This window comes from Cyprinus carpio, chromosome B1 (assembly GCF_018340385.1).
Source record: "Cyprinus carpio isolate SPL01 chromosome B1, ASM1834038v1, whole genome shotgun sequence".
NCBI lineage: Eukaryota > Metazoa > Chordata > Actinopteri > Cypriniformes > Cyprinidae > Cyprinus > Cyprinus carpio.
Window position 1 is genome coordinate 17,130,961 of NC_056597.1, and position 24,065 is coordinate 17,155,025.

Here is a 24,065-nt window from a genome sequence, read left to right on the forward strand (position 1 = left end):
ATGGGTAGGGTTAGGTCTAGGGGTGGGGACTGGGTTAAGTCTATATTTTTTGGACAATAATGTTGATCCAGGATCATCAAAAGATGTTGATCCGGGAACATGTCTTACTTGGCAAAATCACGGCGACCATGTCAGAGCAGCACACTGCCCTCTGTGCATGATATTCAATGGCAATGTTTTCATTTGGTGTTACAATCCACCACACTTTCTGAGGCTCTCTAGGTTACCACACTATCAGAACCCTCTAGAGAACATTTAGGCAACTTTTAAAAGGTATCTCTTACATCACATTAGTATTTTTTGGAATTCTTGCAGGAATCTTGCAAGTTCCTCTCCCTTTAAAGATGCCTATAGGTTCTCCAGGGTAATGATTTTGGGATCCCTAAATGGTACATGTGTCTTAATTTTTACACAGCATCATATTTGATGTTAATTTACACAATTTAGGGATGTGTAAGCTTTCTTATCTATTTCACATGAGAAAAGTATAGGAATGTTATAAATATTGACATTTATTTTATATATTAAGGGTTTACAAAATACTTAGTCACAGATGTTTAAACAGAACGGTTCTTACCCAAAACAGATTCATAATGAGGCCATATTTCGAATACTTCTTTTCAGTAGCTGCACAAATTTGCCAAAAATAAATTCTATGATGCTTAACCTAAAAAAAATAAAAAAATAAATAAAATAGGAAGGTGAATATTAAATGAATAAATTGGATTGACAGTCATCCAGAGGGAAAGTTCAGATCAAGATATTCTTAAATTCTGCTCTCTCATCCTTTGTTGAAGCGCGTTCAGGAGAGGGAGAGAGAGGGGGAGAGAAAGACCCTAAAGGGCGGAGTTATCCACTTCCTTTCTCCCCTTCATTTAATTGGGATCTGTAGTGGCTCTGTGTTGAATGGTCAGTCGCAGAGAGAAGGGGGCAGCCCTTGATTTAGTAGAAGCGTTTTCTCTGAAGCCGTGGCTGTAAAGGAGGCTTTGCTGTTTTGGGTTAGTCAGTCAAATAGTGTCTTCAGACAGCGGGAGACAGATACGCGCGCGCACAGGTTCTCCAGACGGAGGTTGCGCTTCCAGTCTCTTGATACGCGCAACAGATTTCTGCTTAGTGACAGAGGGATTTGCGCTTTGCTTTTAATGACATTGTTTGTTTTTAGCACTTGCCCTCTGTTCATTTTTCAAGACCTGTTTTTGACGTCGGAACCTTTTGAGAAGACGATTTTCTTTCGGATTTGGAGATGTTTTTGAGACCATACCAACGCATGTAAAGGATTGAGACAGCTCAACAAAGGAAGTGACAATCATTTTGAGAGTTTATTTCAGTGCCTGTCGGAACCCAACATGGATACCAGCAAGGGCACTGTGTTCTGTGCCACTTTACTCAAACTTGCTGTGCTCGTTACATTGGCACGGTACGTCTCGGCTAAAACTCTGAAATATCAAGTTTACGAAGAGCAGAAGGTGGGTACAGTAATCGCCAAACTTCGAGAAGATGTCGCTGATGTTTTGTCTAAACTTCCGAGCACGATTCCGTTACGCTTTAGAGCCATGCAGCGCGGCAGCGCGTCTCTTCTCTCCGTGCGCGACCAGGATGGAGAGATCAGCATCAGGACCAAAATTGACCGCGAGAAACTGTGTGAGAAAAATCTCAACTGCACTATCGAATTTGACGTCCTCACCCTCCCCACGGAGCACCTACAGCTGTTCCACATCGAAGTGGAAATTTTGGACATTAACGACAATGCGCCACAGTTCGCGCGCCCCGTTATTCCCATAGAAATTTCCGAAACCGCCGCCGTGGGGACGCGCATTCCCCTTGACAGCGCCACCGATCCAGACGTCGGAGAGAACTCTCTGAACACATACTCTCTGACCCCGTCTGACTTCTTTATGATTGATATTCTAACCAGAACCGATGGCGCCAAGTACGCAGAGCTCGTTGTGTTAAAAGAGCTGGATAGAGAGGTGAGAGCGAGCTATGAACTCCAACTCACCGCCTCAGACAGGGGCGTTCCCCTAAAATTTGGAACAACGCTCCTGAAAATCAGCATAGCTGACTCGAACGACAACAATCCGGTGTTTGAGAAGCCATCTTATGTGATCAACTTGCTTGAAAATTCCCCTTTAGGTGGTTTGCTTATTGATCTGAATGCCACTGACCCAGATGAAGGGACCAATGGTAAAATTGTATATTCTTTTAGCAGTCACGTGTCACCTAAAATTCTAGAGACTTTTAAGATTAATTCTGATAATGGTCATTTGACACTAATGAGGAAAGTTGACTTTGAAAGCACAAATTCGTATGACATAGATGTTCAAGCTCAAGACATGGGCCCTAACTCAATGCCAGCACACTGTAAAGTCATAATAAAAGTGGTGGACGTGAATGACAACAAACCTGACATTAGCATCAATTTGATGTCCACTGGGAATGAGGAGATAGCTTATATATCAGAGACTGCTCCTATAGATACATTTGTGGCTCTGGTGAGGGTAGATGACCTGGACTCTGGGTTGAATGGAGAGGTGGAGTGCCGTCTCCATGGCCAGGGTCATTTCAGGCTGCAAAAAACATATGAAAAGAACTACATGATCCTTACAAATGTCACTCTGGACCGAGAGAAGAGGTCTGAGTACAGCTTGACTGTTATAGCTGAAGACAAAGGCTCTCCAAGTCTATCAACCATCAAACACTTCACTGTGCAGGTCCAGGATGAGAATGACAATGTGCCAAAGTTTGAGAAGAGCAGGTATGAGATTTCCAAGGTGGAGAACAACTCACCAGGAGCGTATCTATCATCTGTGAGGGCTTCAGATCCAGACCTGGGCCCGAATGGTCAAGTGAGTTACTCTATACTTGAAAGTACAGTCCATGGGAGCTCCATCTCCACATATGTAACTATCGACCCCTCTAATGGAGACATTTATGCGCTACGTACTTTTGATCGTGAAGACGTGAGTCAGATCTCATTCTTAGTCCAGGCCCGGGATTCTGGAAGTCTTCCGCTGTGTAGTAATGTGACCGTTGTCTTTACCATCTTGGATGAGAATGACAACAGACCGGTCATCATGATGCCTCAGCTGTGGAACCACACAGCTGATGTTCCAGTATCCAAATATGCAGAGATCGGTGACGTTGTAACTGTAGTCCGTGCGATAGACCGTGATGCTGGCACCAATGGTGACCTGTCATGTTCTGTAGTAGGGGGCAACGAGGCAGGTTACTTCGCCATGGATGCTAAGACATGTGAAATTCGAACCAACGTCAGCATGCAGGATGTCCCACAGGATCACGTGGAGCTGACCGTACTTGTGCAGGACCATGGTGCTCAACCCCTCAGCGCCAGAGCCCTACTGAGACTTTCACTTTATGAAAACATTGAAAACCACATGAATCCCCATCTGACAGGTGGAGGAACCGGAGACGGCCCTCTAGATGTGTCCATGATTATCATCATCTCCCTTGGGGCGATCTGTGCCATTCTGCTCCTCATTATGGTGGCCTTTGCCCTTCGCTGCTCACGCGAAAAGAAGGACACTCGCTCATACAACTGCAGGGTGGCTGAGTCAACTTATCAACAGCACCCTAAAAAACCATCACGTCAGATCCATAAGGGTGACATCACCCTGATGCCCACCGTCAATGGGACTCTTCCAATCCGTGCACACCATCGCTCACCAACCTCCTCGCCCGGACCTGAACGGGCCCACATGGGCAGCCGGCAGAGCCAACACAGCCGCCAATCACTGAACAGCTTGGTCACTATTTCCTCCAATCACATTCCTGAGAACTTCGCCCTGGAAATGACACATGCCACGCCCCCTGTGGAGGTAAAAGCAAAACTTGCATATTCAAACAGTGTAATTGATGCTAATCTTCATAAAGACCTTGTGAATTCTCTGTCCATGTTTATACTCATCTTTTCATTCACCAATGTCAACATAACATTCACGTCATCACGTGTGTTGTTCTCGCACTAACAGTTTTCATTTTTTTCATTCGTGTGTGTGCGTGTGTGAACGAGTGTCGTGTTCCATCAGTATTTATTTTTATTTATGTCATCTGTTTTTGCTATAGCAAGTCTCACAGCTCCTCTCAATACTCCATCAGGGTCAGTATCAGCCGCGGCCCAGCTTCAGAGGGAACAAATACTCTCGCAGCTACAGGTAAACTTACAAACAAACAAATACTACGCTCCCAGCTCCAATTCCATATTTGGGCATGATGTGCTCTAAATAGTATGGTAGAGTAGATGGGTAGTGATACTCAACCTGTTGTGTGCTGCTGGTTCGATCGGATTGGATGATAGGTATTCTAAAATGTTTGTGGTAGAATAGGACAGAACTTCCCTGTTGCCGTGGTCACCCACGTTCGCAGATCCTGATTGGACTGCTCCTCACATGAGGTCATAGCTTGCTTTCTGTGCTTTTTTTTCTTTCTTCTCATCTGCGTTTTGTTCTTGGATCATGTCATTTTACTCCGTGCATATTGTTGAAACCATTGTTCCATACAATGATGCATTTCAGTGTCAATTTGGTGATTTAAAAACATGCTAGTTTTAGATAGTTGCACTTTTTTGTCCTGCATGCCTCTGATGATGTGAATCAAAATATTTAAGAGACATTTTGGGTGTGAGATAAATGCATGGTGCCAAAGAGACATCACTGAATAGATCTGTTTATATGATTGTTAAATAAAGTAGATATAGTCTGTGCAAGTTAAAATGATGGGTGGGGCATATGCTTGCTTGCTTTGCATATGCATGTTCATAGACTGTATACAGTGCATAGAGATGCATTTAGTTTAATGCAATCAAACATATAATGCCACTCTTATTGTGTCATACTGTATGTTTGATTTCTCTGACAAATCAATTTTAAATGGAGGCTTTTTGTAGTTTGGTGGTTGATGTAACTTGAATGTTGTATATCGTTTTTAATAATTAGCCTATATTTTATACTGCATACTCAATAGCATCATGATAAACCTGTAACTGTGTTTATGTGAATGTGTGTGCAGGTACGCCCTCCAGGACATGGATAAGTTCAGTCTAAAAGACAGTGGGCGTGGCGACAGTGATGCGGGCGACAGCGACTGCGAGATGGGCCGTGATTCGCCCATCGACCGGTTGCTAGGCGACGGCTTCGGAGACCTCTTCCACAGCGACGGACACCACCGTCTCCACCCAGGTGAGAAAGGAAGTCTGACTGGTCTCTCATGTGGGTTCTCACCTTTTTATCACCCTGAATTATGACATTCATCAGCTTGATTATATAGACCACACTGCGTTTCTGATGGCATTTAACACCCCGTCTACAGTGACTTACTTTTATTACATTGTGAACAGGTGCGGGTTTAAATTAAATGACCTGCACTATGCTTTTATACTCAATATGTATGTGAAAATTAAGGAAAAAGCGTTTAAAATGATCGGGTTCTTGGTTGAAATCATGTTATTTTTGTAACCACTACCTTTGGCAGTGTCAATCTGGTTTATAGCTTAAGACAGTGTATGTGCATGTGCATGTGTGGATGCGTGGACTGGAGTGTTATTTCCCTGTATTCATTCTCTTCTCTGAGTGACAGCCCTATGCTTTCAAAATCTGAACTGAGGAAAATTCACCGTAATTGCTTTCACAATGCAGTTAAACCCCCCTTTCTGCACGCACACACTCTCTTTTCTCTCCCCAGAGGGCCGCTATTTCAGCCCTGCTCTTCCTCTTTCATAGAGAGAAAGAAGCAACCTGTGTGCATCGATTAGAGTTTCACCCTTTACTCACCAAAGCGGTTTATTGTAATTTTCGCTCAGTTGCTTGTTCCTCCATCCCAATTCCAGTTTGTCCTCTCCATTTTTATTCCCTCGCTGCATTGTCTCTAATATTCAAATTCAGTTATATCTGATTCGTATAAGGCGGCATTGCCAAAGTAATGAATAATAATCCAGCTTAACAAAGGATGTCAGCCTGCACAAGAGAAGCTGGAATGGAAGAATGACAAACTCTCAATCTCCTCAGCTTCTCAAGCTGCCTCCCCAACTCACCCACCCACCTCTGAAATCCTTTCTCTAACTTCCTAACCTTATCAACTCTCTTTGTTTTCCTACTCTCTTTCATCCCTTTGTTTTCCTCACTTTCCTTTCTGCCATTTTTCACATGCCCAGAGAAAATGTAATTGCTTAGAAGTTGCTCTTTCATAGCTCAGGAGATTTATGGTTAATTTAAGTACAGTATCAAATTTGTCTCTGAGGTTTCTCTTAAAATGTCTAGTAATAAAAGTAGATACAATTTAGACAGTGGGTGAGAAGTATAGTAGATAATATGGTCTTGGAAGAAGTAAAGGAGAAATGTTGGATTTAATATGGAAATCTCTTTTGATTAACAGAAAATTGTAACTGAGACATTGTAAAGATCTCTTCAGAAATACTACACTAAAGGTTCTATATTGGCATTCATGAAGAACCTTTAACATTCACAGAGCCCCTTTAATGCACACAAGGCTCTTTATAGTGGAAAAGGGTTCTTCTGATTATGAAAATGATCTTCATATTAAGAAAAAAGTTATGTGAAAAGCCCATATTAGAACCTTTAATCTCACACATGTGAGATCTTTGGAGTGATTTTCTCAGAAAAAAAAAAGAAGACAAAAACATAAGAATTAAGCAAAATTCTCCATTTTTCTTTCCATTTAACTTTTTGTCTATCCATGATAAATATTACAAAACAGTTTAAAATAATAGTTCTGATGTTTACAATTCAAGTTGGATTGATTTCGCTCTTCTTTACTCCTAAAACTCACTAACTCAGTGTCTGTCTGTCTTTCTTTCTGCAGTCATGAAATTGTGTACGGAGGAGTGCCGTGTGTTGGGTCACTCTGACCAGTGCTGGATGCCATCTCAGGCGTCTTCAGATTACCGTGCGAACATGTACATCCCTGGAGAAGAGAGCAGGCCTCAGGTCCTCGAGGAGGACCAACAGTCAGTCGACTCAGCTAAGAAGAGCTTTTCTACCTTCGGAAAGGACAACGAGGAGGAATGCAGCAGTTCGCTGCTGTCAGAAATGAACAACGTCTTCCAACGTCTCCTGCCACCTTCTTACGCTGAGGTCAATGAAATCGAAGGATGCACTGTTCCTCCCACTTCCTCCATCGGCATGGAGATTAGAAAGGGTTTCTTGCCGGGTAAGGCTTCATCTACAGGCCCCGCCTACCCGCAGGGTGTTGCTGTTTGGGCGGCCAATACTCACTTTCAAAATCCCGGTAGTGCCGTGACGAGTGGACACAGCTCGACCAATCACGCAGCATCACAGGCACATTTAAAATGGCTTCCGGCGATGGAGGAGATCCCAGAGAACTATGAAGAGGACGACTTAGAGAGTGTGCTCAGCCAGCGGCAGGGAAAACGCAATGACACGAGACACGAAGTTGTCGACGCTAGCGAACTGGTTGCCGAAATTAACAAATTGCTTCAGGACGTACGCCAGAGCTAAACAACAATCTGTTAAAGAACATTTCCCTGTCTCTTTCTTTTTCGTTCGCTCTATTTTCGTAGAGTGAACTAATCATATAAAGGAGGAGACAGGGAGACAGTTCAGCGCTGTAGCCTTGATTGAGTCGCATGTGGAAGCATTTCGGTTAATATTGTTTACTTGGTATGACTTTTTGGTCTTTTCGTACAAAAGTGAACACAACGTGATTGTAAACACCTTTAATTTTTTTTTTTTACTCCGTATTTATATATGTGTATATATGTGTTTGTACAGAAAGCAATACAAATGTCTATTTTTATACAGTATTTCATTGCATGTCTCTAAAATTAAACCAAGATTTGTTTGTATACTTGAAAATGTTTAATGTGTGTTTGAGCGTGTGTGAGTGTGCGAAAGGATGTTTTAATCGATACAGATTTCACAGTGTATACAAACTATTGTTGATGGTCCAGTTCTCTGTTATCATTATTGTGAACACCAAAATACCCTTACCAGAACGGTTCCCTTTCCCTGGTTTATCCATGACTGGAAAATTTATTGGGACCTTATAAGGATTTTTCTCTTTGTCAGCAGACCTTTCTGTTACAATTTTACAGTAATGTTGCAATAAAAACATACATTTAGAAAAAGCTTTAACACTCTCTGTTTTCATTCATTATTTATTCAGCAAATCTATTGGTCTTAGTTGTAATTATGTTTACCCTTTGGCAAATCCGCATTCATAAGCTTTCATTATGAAAGCATCATCTAACGTTAGCCTTGGAACTTTTTAAAAATGAGGCAGACAGAATCGATCAACTCTCTCCAGAATCTAACCAGTGATTCTTGTAACAAACAGGTATCTGTTTTCATGGACCTCTGCCACTCCTGCTTTCACTCAGAGCTCCCCCGTTTGAGCAGAGCAGGTATTGCAGCCACAGAAAAAAGAAAAAAAAAACATACCTGGCTTGTCCATCAGGAGGAGTGCTAATCAAATCCTTTTTTTCACACAAATCTGATTAATCACTTTATTAAAGAACACGTTTTATTTAGCAATAACTTTCTGATTATATTTTTGATGAATCAAGCCTCATTTTGTTGTCTTTGCAAACCCAGAAAGGGTGTAATTCTGCCCTGGTTACCCAGCCATAACTCCTTGTAATTAGCTATAACCCTGAGTAATTAGCTCGTAGAAAGATTACGGCTTTACATATAAAAAAGCCATGCCCCACAAATGTTGTTATCAGTGGTGTCTGATTACTTCATACACACGTATTAAATGACACAGACCACTGAATCTTTCATACAAAGATCAATATGTAATATCCTAACATATGCATGTGTGTGGGTCTATGTATGCATGCTTATAAATGTGTGTTCTTGTGTTTTGTGTGTATGTGTGGTTAACACCTGTCGATGTGTATAATTTAACAGCAGGCAGCTGTTCAGGATTAGTAATCTGGAGTGCAGCCAGTCGATGTGATGCAGTGTGGAATCATCTATGCTAGCCAGACCACAGCATAGAGCGGCCATTATCCACACACACACTCGCTCAACATTGATTTTACTTTATTATTCTTTGCAGCAAGTGGCGAGCAGGCTCTATTCTCACACAATCACCTCTTTCAGTATGCATGTTAGTGTAATTGTATGGTGTAAACGTTGGGCACTCTGAAGAACTTTGAATACAGAAATCTCATGTGGTGGAAGCTGCTTTGACTGTACGACCTTGATCTGGAGTTCTTCTTCCTAATACTTTTGACCATAAACCACGCTTTAAACGTGATAATTGTAAGTGCAGGGCAGTTAACCTCAACATGCTCCCTACAATTAGTAAATTGCTTTGCATAAAAGTGTCGGCAACACTGACGATAACTAATCATCAGGAAAGAATACTGCAGCCAGTAAGCACCACCCTATTCATTTAGGCTAAGATGGGTTCCTGTGTGCAGCGGGGGTGTTAATTCACCTCAGGGTCAGTTTAATTCGCTTCCTCTCTGCTGAGCATCACCTGTGGTGTGAGGTTCCTGTTTTCCTGCTGAGTAACTCTGTGGTAAAGCTGATGACAGAACTTGACTGGACTGGACTGGATTTCAGAAAGATTATATTACACTGAAGACTGAAGTAGCCTAATGGCTGTTGAAAATTCAGCTTTGCCATTACATGGATAAAATCATATTTAACATGTGAAGTTAAATCTCTTGTTATTTATAAAAAAAAAAAAAAAAATCTTAATGCTTAACATGCATTTCTTATAATATATTACACCCACTACTTAAATAGCATATATTGGGAAATGAAGTGGGCCCAACACTGAGCCATGAAGCTCCCGAAGTCCAGTGGTTTGCTTACTGCTATTCACTGTGTCAAAGGCAATAGCCAGGTCTAGAAATTCTGAAAGTAGAGCAAAAAGAGCATAAACTTGATTTATTATTAATTTCCTACTTTTGCGATTTCTTTGCGGTCGCATCACACAGAAGATTAAATTATTTTGTATTCAGTCAATGTGAGTGATTTTGTCTCTAGAAAGATGTCCAGACAGCTGCCATATACCAGAGCCAATACTTTCACACCAATGCTTAATTAAATCAACAAATAAATTCTGCAGTCATGTCACGTTCTTATTAATTAACACTTCAAGTGTGGGGAATACAAATTTATAGGGTGTGAGTGTGTATTTGTGTTTATGGCTGCGGGTTGTGGGTATCTGTGTTCTGTTAACACGCTTTGGTTTCTCGGATTCACACAATAGAGAAGACATGGGGAAATATTGAAGTGTGTTGCATCTCAGTTGTTCTTCTGAAAAGAACTTTGTGTAATGTTACACAACATTTGTGCAAGAAAGTATTATTTGAGACTTTTATGCAAAATTTTGATATCAGTGCAACACTAGACATGACTGCAGTATCTGTGTTCAAACTGACTGATAATACTATTGCAGATTTAGATTTTATTTATTTTTATTATTTTAAACTAAGATTGAAATAAAAACTGAAAGAATAATGATAAAAAATAATAAAAAATAAACAAAGTGAATTAACTTTTCTTTTTTTTTTTTCTTTTTTTTTACCAAGGGTCAGTCTTTCTGATAACGTTCTCTGGCTTCTAAATGAGGCTATATTGATAACAGTGTTTATTTCAGTGTAATAATGCATGCACTTAGGGTGTATATTTTGTAACCCTGCCTATGACCTTGCACAGTTATTCAAGTCAGACATAAAATGTAGCATTTTCAGTCTATGTTGCCTGTGTAATTGCATTCGTTATTTATCATGAGTCGTGAACTTTTCATTAGGCGACCATATGTTATTTACAGCTATTTTATTTTTTATGCTATTTATAGGTATGCCTATTATTTGGAACTGTTCAAATTATAAAATTGATCAAATTGAAAATATAGAGCTAAATTATAGAATTATAGAACACACCTTTTATAAGTTATGTATCATATCCCAATATACTGTGCAGTATTCTTCAAAGTATCAAGTGAAAAAAAAAACAAAAAAAACAATAACAAACTGTCACCATCCTCTCAGATTTAATGATGTCAAAGATGCTGCATCTCAGTAAATACCACAATCATCTATTAGCACACATTAATGTGGCTCTACAACTACCTTCCACAGGTAGCATATACATTATTCATGCGCATTACTGCAGGTAGAATAGTTGCTAGATAACATTACATTGGTCTATGAGAAACCGTGACCACTCTGCAAGAATCAGTATTCATAACCTGAGACAATTCCACATTTCAGTAAAAAGAGAGAGAGAGAGAGAGAGAGAGAGAGAGATCACATGTTGTGAATCGTGAATTGGTGCTATTAATGTTTGGTAATGTGCTTCATGGGCATGCATAAAAGAGATTAACGCCACATTACCGAATCATATTTACTGAAGCACTATTTGCATAATGGAGTGTATAATGGAATTTTTACGTGCGCTATAATTTCATAAACTTCAGAAATGGTAAGTGTTTGTGCTTTTCTTCTGTTTACAGTCAGATGTCGTTGTACTCATACACTGAGAAAGTGTTCACGATCCAACAGGATGCAAATGGTTTGCTTTGACAACAATTCAGTTCAGATTTGATTTTTCACTAAATGATGTGATGCATCATAAATTCTGGATGCTGGTCAGGATTGATTTCAATTTGATTTGATTATGTAGGTATGATGCATATATATTTTCCAAATAGTGCAGTTCATAAAATTCGTAATATATTTGGTGTTATTCTAGATGTTATAATTTATAAGTGAGGATTATTAGTGGGGCTTTCTAACTGAATGCCTTGGCAGCAACAACTATGGAATATTTATTCCAGTAGGTCTATATATTTATGTATTAGTATATTTTACATCCAAATGGAAGGCTAAAACCCCACAGATATACATTCTTATTCTTACTGTTTTCTACTTTGATAATAATGATAAAAAATAAAAAAAATAATAAAATGTATATTGAGCACTAAATCAGCATAATTAGAATGATTTCTGAAGAGCAGCTGCTGAAAGTTCAGTAACCACAGACGTTTTACATGTGTAGAACATCTCTCTAGACTCCTTCAGTTTAGTCACACACACCTGAGCTTTTAATGAGAATTTCCTTCTCTTTCACTAAAGAGGTATTTGTCATCATATCTGGCTAATGAATTGACTTTATCCTTTTCTTTTCTCTGCCGTGTTTGATGAATTCGCTATGGAAATTACCATGGAGGCCTATGGGGGGCCCCGTGGAGGATAACACGCAGTACATATTAGGGAGGATATATGTCTCCCTGTGCTGACTGGAACTAGGAAAATGAGTTCTCATATCATAACACTCCACACATACATGGCCTCCCTAGAGATGGTGTGAGAACAGAGCCAGACAGAGATAGTGAGAGGATGGAAGCAAAAACAGGGACAGTGAGAGGACAGAGGCCCTGTTTACACCTGGTATTAACATCTGTCTTGGTGTCAGCCAAAACAGATTGCTGTTTACACCAGGATTTAACATGTGTCTCGATGCTTCGATTTGTAATTGGATTTTACTGAAAGAAGGCCAGTTGTCCTTTCCATTTCTTTTCAAGTCAGTAAAAAAGACAAGGTGACAAATCTTTGTAATCAGTATGATATAATTAAATAATGTTCCTAATTAAATAAATGTAATTTATTATTTTTAATAATAAATAAATTCATGAAAAATGTTCCCTCGCATAATTTTTCAGTTCAATTCAATTTAATTCTGTTTATTTCGGTCCTTACAGACAAATTTTCACACACACACACAAAAAAAAAACAAAAAAAAAAAACATAAATAATAAATGAACATAATTTCTGAAAAAGGTGTAGGCAGAAGCCTTGCTTATTAAGCCTACTCTTTATACATATTTAACCGATGTACGCCACTTTTTCACTAGATTCGATAATACAAGATAAACAAGAGTTACATAATACATTTTTCTAAAAATATACATAGGCTACTTAATTACGATCATATATAATTACAGAAATACACATTCCAACTATTACTTCAATATGTTAAATAATACTTAGATAATTCATTGATAATGAGTCATATAATTATTTAACACCATATTTTTATACTTTTTCTTAAATTTGCAAAGTGAATTACATAATTTTAATTACTTATCACAATTATTCCATAGATTTACCCCTTAGATATACACCTATTTTTAGCATCAGTTCTTGCCCTTACTTTTTTAAACATATACATTCCTCTTAGTTTATACTGACTTTCTCTTATTTTGAACAGCATCTGAATACAATTTGGAAGTAAATTATTGTAAACTTTGTACATTACCTGTGCTTTATATAAACCAACTAAAGCAGCAAATTTTAACGCATGTAATTTAATAAACAATTTGTTTGTGGGTTCGTAATAATCAACCTGTTTAACAATTCTTAGAGTTTTTTTTTTTTTTTTTGAGACATATATAATGAATTTGTATTAGTTTTATATGTATGACCCCACACCTCCACACAATAAGTAATGTATGAACTATGCGCACACAATACAATATAAATAATGTATTTTCAATCAAAGTATGTTTTGTTTTATTTAATATTGCAATGGATTTGGAAATTTTTGTTTTAACAAAATTTGTATGTGGTTTCCAACATAATTAATTTATGATCAATTATAACACCCAAAAATGTATTTCCACTCTTTCTATTTCCTCAGTGTTAATCCTTATTTTAACATCATCTGTATTTTTTTGGGGGGGAATTTTTTTTTTTTTTTTACATTTTAACGTAAGGTAGGCTATATAGAATATTTTGTATATCTTGTCTATTATGTAAACGAATATGCTAGCGCGCAAACATGTTTGGCCTCTCCATTTTCCAAGACTGTTATTCTGAGCCAATCAGAATTTAGCATCTATGGCCCCACCCCTATCTCCGCCTATGCTAATAAGCATGGTTGTGTGAGAAGAGCGATATAGATTTTAACAAGCAGTTTATTAACTACCCAACCTAATTCTACAAAACGACAGAGTAACAATAACCAACATTTACCTAGTTAACTCCCACTAGAGTTACTTTCAACTCCCTGGCAGTTCCAGACAAAATTCTGTGCTGAGGCCTTAGCGACGCCCACGTTTTGCTAATTAAAAACGGCGGGCACGCGTTCCCTTATTCAAAATAATCCATATTCATCAAACATTAAAAACGAAGGTAAGGACACATTTATGCACGTATACACACAAGTGAGAACACTTGCAATCGATTATTAGTGAATGAGACCCAGCAAGGGCAAGGGCTGTTTGAATATGGATTCATTCACCTGTCAGCACATTTGGGTCACTCGGGGCAGAGAGATCAAGTTCGCCGATGATCCTGGTCATGTAGCACAGGCTACTACTACAATAGCCTACTAGAAGTGTATCCAGTCAGTTCTATTTTCAAAATCAGTATTATGGCGGGGGGGAAGCAATACAAGTTGCTTGGAGCATTTAAATTTATTACATATGTTAGTGTAATATATTCAGCCGTTGTATTATTTTCACCAATTTTGTATTACCAATCAGTGGCAGTGTCTGTGCTGATGGGAGGTCATGGCTTGTTTGCTGTCACCAGCAGATGGCGCTCTGTCAATGCCACATGGGAGCTGTGACTGCGCTCGTATGCAAAACTGTCTCTCAGCTCCCTCTGGGTTTTTGAGTAGAAGGGTTTGTGTTTTATGTCTGCTTGTACAGAGCTCAAATAGACTGTGTTGCATGGGTTTTCTCTCTCTCTGTATTTTGTATCAATCTGTTATTAAAGTAGACACCTTTCTCTGATCAATTTTTACTCAGCAGAGTCTTTCTTTCTTTCTTTCTTTCTTTCTTTCTTTCTTTCTTTCTTTCTTTCTTTCTTTCTTTCTTTCTTTCTTTCAAAAGAGAACCTGGCTTTTTTTGGAGGTTAATAAAATAACATATATTGAATAAATAGAAATAAAATGTGTGGGTAGACTACTTTAAGTATCATGCTGTCTCAGGCTGCAATATGTATATATATATTTAAAAAAAAAAAAAAAAAAAACGTCTCACAGCAAGTTGCAAATGTTAAACAGTGCAATATACTGTAGGTTGCATTCATGAGGGATTGAGATTAGTGGTCAGTAATTATAGGGTCACAAATCAAAAGTCCAGTGTCCAGTTCCATAAATGCTTATTTTCTCTTACAGGTTTTCATGTGTCAGGTTGAGGAAACAAATACATGTTAGGCAATATGCTGCTGAAAAAACATTAATTAGTCTCTAATCTATTAGAATGTATACATTTAGAGTTGGCAAATATCTAGTGTGTAATATTTATAAATAAATAAAAATGTAGAAATTAAGAGGTTTGGACATTGTTGCATTTATTTATTTATTTATTTATCTTTTGTTCACTGAATAAATGTTTTTGTTAGTACCGAAAAAGGTACTGTTGGGTACTGGTACCGAATTTCAGGTACCAGTTAAAAAGTGAATGGTACCCAACCCTAGTTGGCATGAAATCAAAACTGACCCTATATTTATTTGCTTAATACATCTTACTGGCCTTATTCTGAATGATTAATATATGTGTATATGAATGATAGTGTGTCTGTGTATAGATAGATAGATAGACATTCTACATTTATCTGAGGCAGCTATATGATTATGAGCTGTTATACATGCAGCTAAATGTGAATAAAACCACCTTTAAGATCATGAACCCATCAGGAATCTCAAACGCTGTATTTCCAGTTGTAGGAACCATTGAAGTGTTCTCATCCAGGTATCTGATCCGTGAAGCAGTGCATTATTTGTCTGATTGATGAGTAACCTGGCCATGCTGCTGTCAGCTCTGACATTTGTTTGTCTGTGCTATAACAGACATGTGTGTGATTGATAACCGAGTGTGCGTGCTCTCAAGCAGACCTATGAGTGTTTGGTAGCTCTGTAGTGTGTGTTTGTGTGCACATACTTGATTGTGTGTGTTTTCTCAATCTGCAGTCCTTGTTCACCCTGCAGCCTTGTGTCTGCTATCCAGATGGACTCATTACAACGATTCCTCCACAGCTGTAAGGAGCTTGCTCTACTTTTGTGTACAACAAAGACAATTGAGCATAAACAGAAATGGTAACCTTTTGCTTTTTTTGTGTCAGGCCAGGTGTGTGCAGATGACAGGAAGGGGCTGATGGAGAATTCCCATATGACCAATCAATACTGAGATGACAGTAGCAGGATGGCATGTGTGTTGCTGTCAGGTAAGACGCGTTCAATTGTGTGGAGTTGAGTTTAAATTTAGTTCTGAAAGTAACTTTTGGACTTGAGCAGCGTAAGTGTTGGAACAGGTTCAGTAGGTCTTCAGAGATGAGAAACTTGGACAATATTCAGCTTTTCCTAAGAACTCAAAATATAATGAGCAGCCAATAGAAGGACTGGTGAAAAATGTGTGGCCCCTATCCTAGTTGGTGAATGTCACAAATAGAGGAAATAAACTGATAATATCAGTACTTGATAAAAGAATAATTATTCATCCATGATGCCCTTTTGGTGTGTTTATAGTGTGTGTGTGTGTGTGTGTTTGTCTTCTGCAGGTCACTTTCATATCAGATAATGTGTTTATGATATATGACTTCAGATCTGCAGGTTTTTCTTCGCATTTTTTTATGCTAAGGCAAGCACCACTGCTTACAGTCTTTGGGTTTTGTTGTAGGATGTGTTACTACTTTTTGAAGCGGTCTGTGATTTTTGCAAAAGTGTCATAGACTTGCATTGAACAAGGTACATGAAGCCCCTGGGCAGTAAGCCCAACTAGTAAACTACTGTAAAGATGTCCTAGCAACTGCATAGCAACACACAAACAACCACAGAGAATATGTTAGCATAATTTTAAGAATTATTAACTAAAACTACTCTGGTGACACTGTGGCGGTACAGCAGGGGTCCACTAATTTTTTTTATCTCAAATCTTTTATTTGAAAATGAAAATATGCTCTTAGCAAAAATACAGTATTAGTTAACTTACATCAAAGCTGCAGTTAGGAAGCTACATTTATGCTAAATATTTAATTGTCCCTCCCAGGTTGAGAGATTATTACATCAGTGTTGAAAAGTTATTAAAATAATCATTGTAAGCATCATATGTAATGTATATACCTTGTACATACCTGTACATATTATAGGCCAGGATAAAATCCAGCACACAGCTTGTAACAGAGTCCTTGCATCTCTATCCTCCAAATGTTCTTGGCCTTGAAGACCTCTTTTCTAGCTGATGCATCAATTTTGAAGCCCAAAATGCCCTTTATAGTCATTTAAGAAAAAAATAGAGGTGACCTTGTTTGACTTTTCACCTCAGTTTTGACCTATTCCATATCCTTGTGTTAATATGCCGGTGCCTAGCATTAACGATCCTTCATTCTGGATGATTTGTCTTGCTTTCACCAAACAAACTCTTGTCTCACTCCCTCTTGTCTCCCATATCCCTTTCCTCTCTCGCTTTCCTGGCTGCATTCCTACAGTGGGTCTCATCTGTCTGTTCTTCCAAAAATCAATGTCTGTCAAAGGTGCAGCTCCTGTTCAGAGTAGGGAAAAACAAGGGGAAGGAAAAAATGTCAGACAATAAAAACAAAAGAAAGCAAAACATTATATTAGCTTTTGTGTCTGTGAGTCTCCATTTTCCTCTCTTCTCTAGCTTTCTTGTATCCTGAGGGAATGTACTGCCAAGAACTGAACGATGAGGACAATTCTGTTTGCATTCTCTTTCTCTGCCTTTTTCTTTCTCTATCTATCAGGTCTTTTTCATCCTCTCCATTCATTCCATTGTCTTTCCAGTACCCTCTCAGCCCGATTTATGACTATTCTGTCCTTTCAGAGGAATAGTTGTCCCAAAATTGAATATTCTGTCATATTTTACTCACCCTCATGCCCTTCCAAACCTGTGACGACTTCTGTGCAACACAAAAGAAGAAAGTTTTTTAAAAAATGCACTGATCGCTCCATGCAATTACAAAAGGGACGGCACTTTCAAGGTTAAAAACAGATGCAAAAGAACATTAAAATTATAATAAAAGTAGTCCATATACAATAGCCATCTGTTAAAACAGGCTGAAACTGTCTTCATTTATACACTAGAATTCCTTTTGATTAGAGAAATAGAGATGTCTGATTGAGAAATAGTTATTTTATGCTGGATCCTTGCAGTCAATCAGCTGATCTGGTTCACTAAACCACTCTGAATGATTTGTTCATGAATCAGACTGATCAGTTTGTCTGGTTAATGACCCAGTTATCCGGTTGTAGCAATTAAGTTTACTGGAGTGAAAGATTATGCATTAAAAATATCACTCCCACAAAGCTTTTGAATGGCTTCCGATCACTGGGAATGTAGTGCAACAGTTCTTAAATAATTTACTTCTATGAAATACAGCTTTTCTTTCTGCCCTTTTGAACCCTTCTGACCTTCTGAATGCTAAGCTCACCATTCATTGTAAGAAAAGAAGCAACAAGTAATTTTGATTGCTTCTACAAAAAGCTTATACTTTAAACATTGTGTTTTTCTTATCTTTTTTTTTTTCACTCACCCTTTCTGTTGTCCTTGCTATCCCTCCCTCATTCGTCTCAGTATAGCAGTTATCTTCTCTCGTTTTTCATCAGGTTCTCCTGGGGAGAGTTCTAGTGATGTTGAGTGTTGTGTGTCTGCATCTGCAGCGTGTGTGTAATGAGAGGGATATCCTCTTGGAGACTCCTGTCTGGCAAGAGCTGGAAACAGATCATCACCTTGTGGACCTGATACCAACAGAGAGAGAGTGAAAGACAAGGAAAGAGAGATGGGAAGGAGGAGAATGGGATTAGGGAAGCTACTGTGAACTTTTATTTATTTATTTTATTTTTATTTTGTTTCTTGGTAGCTGTGGTCACAAAACTTTACCATAAAAATACAGTGACAGTTTCAGACATTATGGGGCTTTACAGGTAATTTTAGTGACTGTATAATGCTTAACAGGTTTATGCCGTGGGTTTTTTATTTTCTTCTCCCATTAACATTACTGACATTTTATACACTCTACTGCCTATAATCTACTAGATTTATTTTTCTCTAGATGGTGATTTTAAGTCTGTTTAAGGGTTACATGCTTTTTATAGCATTAGAACAGGAAGTTATAATTGCCACCACAAGCTATAACCAATGCAACCCAGTGCACAAGCTGGAAAATATAGCAATTTCATTAACGAGGAGAGCCTGCCCAATGCAGAAGAGAAGATACTAGTTTCATTGTGAATTTCATTCACTAAGCACTGCCTTAACTGAAAACTTTTCCTTGCCTTAGCAACTAGTCACCAAGTTGTCTGACATGCTAATCAATCATATGTTTAAATGGATTACCTGTGTGTTTGCATAGTTTAAAAAACCCCAAAAACAAATCCAAAAACAAGCAAAAAATAAACCATCCCAAATGAATGCAATTATAACAATAAAGACAGCTACATTTACTCCTGTCACACCCAAGGACTTTTCTGTGTGTTTTTATCTAGTTTTTTGATCAACTCAATGGTAAATGTATGTATACAGCACTTTTAATTTAATTATGTTGTTTTTAATTAGGCTAATTTTTTTTCTAGCTTCCAAGTTGATGTGCATTTGAGTCTTACGTTTTGATTAGTGGCCACACAATAATTGCCACTTTTTTTTTAATGGCTAATATTTATTATTATTATTAGTAGTAGTAGTAGTAGTAGTAGTAGTATTTACCAGTTAATATGCTAATTTTACAGAATTTTTTTTTTTTTAAAAATCAGTCCTGTGGGATGTTCTTTCAAACCTAGCAACAGTAACCAAGGGGCTTGAGGCTATTGTTTTGTAGAACCCCTTAAAATATGAGAGGAAAGTTTTAAGTTGATCTGCGAGTTGAAAACACAAGGTCAAGTAAGGATTTAGACGTGATCAGACATGTCGTGTTGAGCTGTGTGTATTCCTGTCTTTTTCCTCCATGAGTCGTGGTCATTAGTTGGATCCTGGAGCTTATTGTCCAGGTATACACAAGGAATGACAGTAGACTGTGAGAGAGACAGATAATAACCTTCTTTTTGACATCTGTGAGTGTACTTATCATAGACAACATAGCAGGACTGAAGTGTGTGTGTGTGTGTGTGTGTGTGTGTGTGTGTGTGTGTGTGTGTTCATGCCACTGTCATAGGCTGTATGATTAGTCCGTCAGGGTCTGTGTCTAGGTGACAACTGGCAATCATTTGGACTCACTTCATCAATCTCCATCAGTCTTTTTTCAATCTCTCTCTCTCTCTCTCTCTCTCTCTCTATGCCTGCAGCTCTCCTCGCAGCACTTCACCAGTGAGTGAAGATTCCGCATTCAGCTATTATTATATTAATGGTTTACTGGCATGAATGCTCAAGTGACATTGTTGCCAACCCCACAAAACAATAATTATGTTTAGCAGAGTCTAAATAATGAATCACAGAAATGCTCAAATCTTTTAACTACGAGATATTACAGTAAAGAGAAATGAAATGTTTATTTATTATTTAACATAATAATCAGCATCATAATTACGATCATAACAATACTCTAATTTGTTTTATTATAAACAGTACTATTAGTGATAATATTGATGTTAATATTAATTAATAACAACAAAACTATTATTATTGTAATTTTTAAAGTCCACATTAAATTGTGTCTACCAATTTGAATGATGGCAGAAAACATGAAATGAAATGAAATGTTTTGGATAACTAATATAATAATGTGCTTGTGTTTTTTTTCAGTTCTGTTATTATTTACACGTCATTAAAGGGTTAGTTGACCCCTAAATGAATTCATAGTTTAATCACTCTGGTATTGTTCTAATGCCATTTTTTGGAGAATTTGCAGAAGTTTAACTAAATGGTAATAATGAAGGACTATGTGTTTATAAGACATTTATTTTAAAATCTCGATGCTGAAATTATGACTGGATTTTCATTTTTAGGTGAACTATCTCTTCAAGCTTAAATGTAAAAGGATGTTAAACAAGGTACATGTTAGTCCCCAAACCACCTACATCCCTTTGGAATAACATGCAAATATGAATTCTTCACAACAAGACCAGCATACAAGTGTGGACAGGAAATCGGTATGGGAATGAGACACTATAACAGAGGGGAAGTGGGATCGAAACAAATTGCAGGTCAGACTACTGCGTCATGGCTCCGACATTGTTATTACCATCTAAACCATCCCCTCTTTCCTTTCTCTTCAGGGTCTGACTTCTTATTCCTTTCTCTCCTCATCTTTCCTGCTTTCTCCCTTCATTTCTCTCTCCTATGTCCCATTATCAGTATATGCTAACTGTCTGAGTCGTTCACAGAGACTGATTCCAGTTAATAACCATATTGGTGACATTCTGTTTTATCCTTCTCTTCCGTTGTCGTTTAATACAGAGCCATAGACTGGGCCCTGACTGAATTTAATCTGTCTCCTGTGCTCAGGCCTGAATTTATCACAGCCATTCAGGCTGGCTATAACCTGTCCCACGTGTGCCTCCTGAGCCACTGTAATAAAAGCAGACAGGTCTTAATAACAGTCCTCTCTCTGCCGTTCACAATCAGCAATACTTCTTCTAAATATACTATAAACAGAGAGAGCGAGAAGGGTTCTGCCACACAGCTTAAGGAAAAATGGTGACTTGTTTCAAAAGAGCACACCAATGCAACTTCCTGTTTTAGTTTAATTTGCTTTATTGGAGGGATAAATAATAGTGCACTTAAACTGGCAAAGCATAGTGTATCTGTTTAAAAAGGAAATAATGTACACCAAAGAACATACAAGAAAATAATAGAAGACTAAATATATAGAAAATAATTGGGGAAAAGTTAACAGTAAATAATATAAATAAGGTTAAGGAGAGTGTTTTGTATGTTGATATAAGGTGAAATAATCGTTAATGCATTGTTGAAAAGTCAAAGCTTTAAGCCCCGTTCACACCAAGAATGATAAATATAAAGATAACTATAAAGATATTAGCGTCCACAACAGCAGTCTGTTTTCTAAGCGCACACTCGTCTGTCGCTTTTAATTCTCGAGCTCATTATAGCAGGGTGCATTCTGATTGGCTGTCAAAGTTTGTATTGTTCATCAACTGGGAAAAAATCATTCTGAGAGTGATCCCAACGATATTGTTTCTCGGTGCCTTTATCGTTATAGCTGTGGTGCACACTCTGCTATTCTTTAATATCGAGAACGATTTTTAGAACTATATCTTTATCGTTATCTTAGTTATCGCCCTTGATATCAACGGCGCTTTAATGATTTGTTCAGAATGGTATACAACCACACTACTCTTACCAGTAAATATAATATAACTATAAGTTAGTAATATTGTGCATGGTATGTACATTTTCTTTATGCTTGGTAGGCTTGTTGTTAACTAAAACTGTAAATAAATAAATCATTTTCATTACTCGAAACAAAATGTTAACTGTAAAATAAATAAATAAATACATATCTTAAGTTTATTTTTCACTACATTATTAGTGACATTTCTAATTTTCATTTAGTTTAAAGTACTACATAACTAAAACTAAATTAACTGTAATAGATGGAAATAAAATACACAAAAACAAAATTACTAAAATTTTAAATAGAATTAAAATGAAAAACAGACTAGTATAAAAATAAAATCTATTGCAATATATTAACAAAAACTGTGATGTGGTTCTAAAATAACAGTGATGCGTTGAATACCACACTTACCTACAAAATTTTTGAAAGTATTCATGCATAATGCATGCGTTCAACTTCACCTTGTATGATTCATTCGTAATTTTTTTTTCTTTTATTTATTTATTTATTTATTTTTATTTATTTATATTTTGTCATTTTCCCCAGACCAGCCACCATTTTTTTTCCACCGAAGTAATGCCGTTGAGCACTTGCTTCAGACAGCAAGGTACCTGTGAAATGCTGCTTCTCTTTTTTTTTCCTTTTACATGCTTGTTTTAATGTGTTCAATTGCTGTGGTGATTTTTAACATGTAAAGTGTTTAAACCGTAAGATGTTGGACTGGATACCTGCAATCTCCCAGTGATTTCAAGAGTGTGAAATGTTTGGATCTCCATTTCTCTTCCTTATTCTCTTCCGTGACTTATTTATTTATTTATTTATTTATTATACACCCAAAATATCTCCCTGATGATGTTTTAAAGCTGTTTGTCTTTTAGATCGTAGGAGTTCTGATCTGTAGTCATCGGACACCATTTGTTCTCTCTCCAGTCGATGTCTAATATGAATGTGGGTGGTCTGCACACCTAAGACATAAAACCCTCATTAGCAAATCCACATTTGAGTTCCGACTTCATGTTCTCTGTATGTTCGGTCTGTAGAGACGACGCCTGCTCGTGTAGTCCCTCAGCACCTGTGGAGATGTGCTAGTTTGTGTGCGCCGTTACAATGATTCAATCCATCCCCACACGGATAATTTAGACAGGGTGTCAGTTTAATTAGGACATCCGCTGTCTCCCCGCTGAACCTGACGCCTTAGAGTTTAGCTTCATTTTGTGTCATGAGATTCAATTCAATAAACCCACTTGGCTTATTGTCTCTCTGTAGTGTGGGCTGTTGTGCCCTACTAATTGTCCACCAGACAGAGGGCTCACAGAGCCATTTAGGGCTGAAAGAGCTTATTTAAGACACTTCCCTCCCTATAATAGGATCAAAATGGAATTAAAGACAATAGGGTGCTATTTAGATAGACTACCCACTGAAAGCCGAAGAGATAGCTCCCCGAGAGAGAGACAAAGATCGAGGACTGTTTTGTTGTTAAGAGTGTGAGGAGAGCTGTGGTTATCTTGGGTTGTGTGTGTGTGTGTGTGTGTACTTATTTCGTGGAGATAATTTCTAGCCATGTTTGAAGCTCGGGTGCTGATTTACCCGAAGACATAATGGACGTCCTCTGATCGATATGCACTGCTAACGGAGATAATGCGTTTCTGATTGGCCAAAATAAATTTTAATGGATACACCGGCCTATTCAGTGATGTTGTCATTAAAATGTCACACGTGATTCCTACCAGAGCTTATAGGATTGATCTGAAAACTTTGTTTGTGCTCTGAGGGCATTATAAATGTTGTAAATTTGACC

General features: G+C 37.9%; 1 protein-coding gene and 1 long non-coding RNA gene across 3 annotated transcripts; both read left to right on the top strand.

Moving 5' to 3' along the window:
* Positions 1-862: 862 nt before the first annotated feature.
* On the top strand, positions 863-8,126 carry LOC109061429 (protocadherin-18-like). Of its 2 annotated transcripts, none has more exons than XM_042716787.1 (4): positions 863-3,836; positions 4,084-4,172; positions 5,026-5,195; positions 6,835-8,126. In XM_042716787.1, exons 1-4 carry the CDS (start codon positions 1,347-1,349, stop codon positions 7,488-7,490), a joined length of 3,405 nt encoding a protein of 1,134 aa, XP_042572721.1. In that variant the 5' UTR covers positions 863-1,346; the 3' UTR covers positions 7,491-8,126. The 2 variants fall into 2 exon arrangements, with proteins under 2 accessions (XP_042572721.1, XP_042572722.1); XM_042716788.1 differs by having other exon boundaries at positions 4,117-4,172.
* A 5,648-nt stretch (positions 8,127-13,774) lies between these two features.
* LOC109061428 lies at positions 13,775-19,332 on the top strand. The gene is made up of 4 exons (XR_006153742.1): positions 13,775-14,149; positions 15,936-16,003; positions 16,088-16,189; positions 18,585-19,332. It is a non-coding gene; the product is annotated as an uncharacterized LOC109061428 (long non-coding RNA).
* Positions 19,333-24,065: the final 4,733 nt, after the last annotated feature.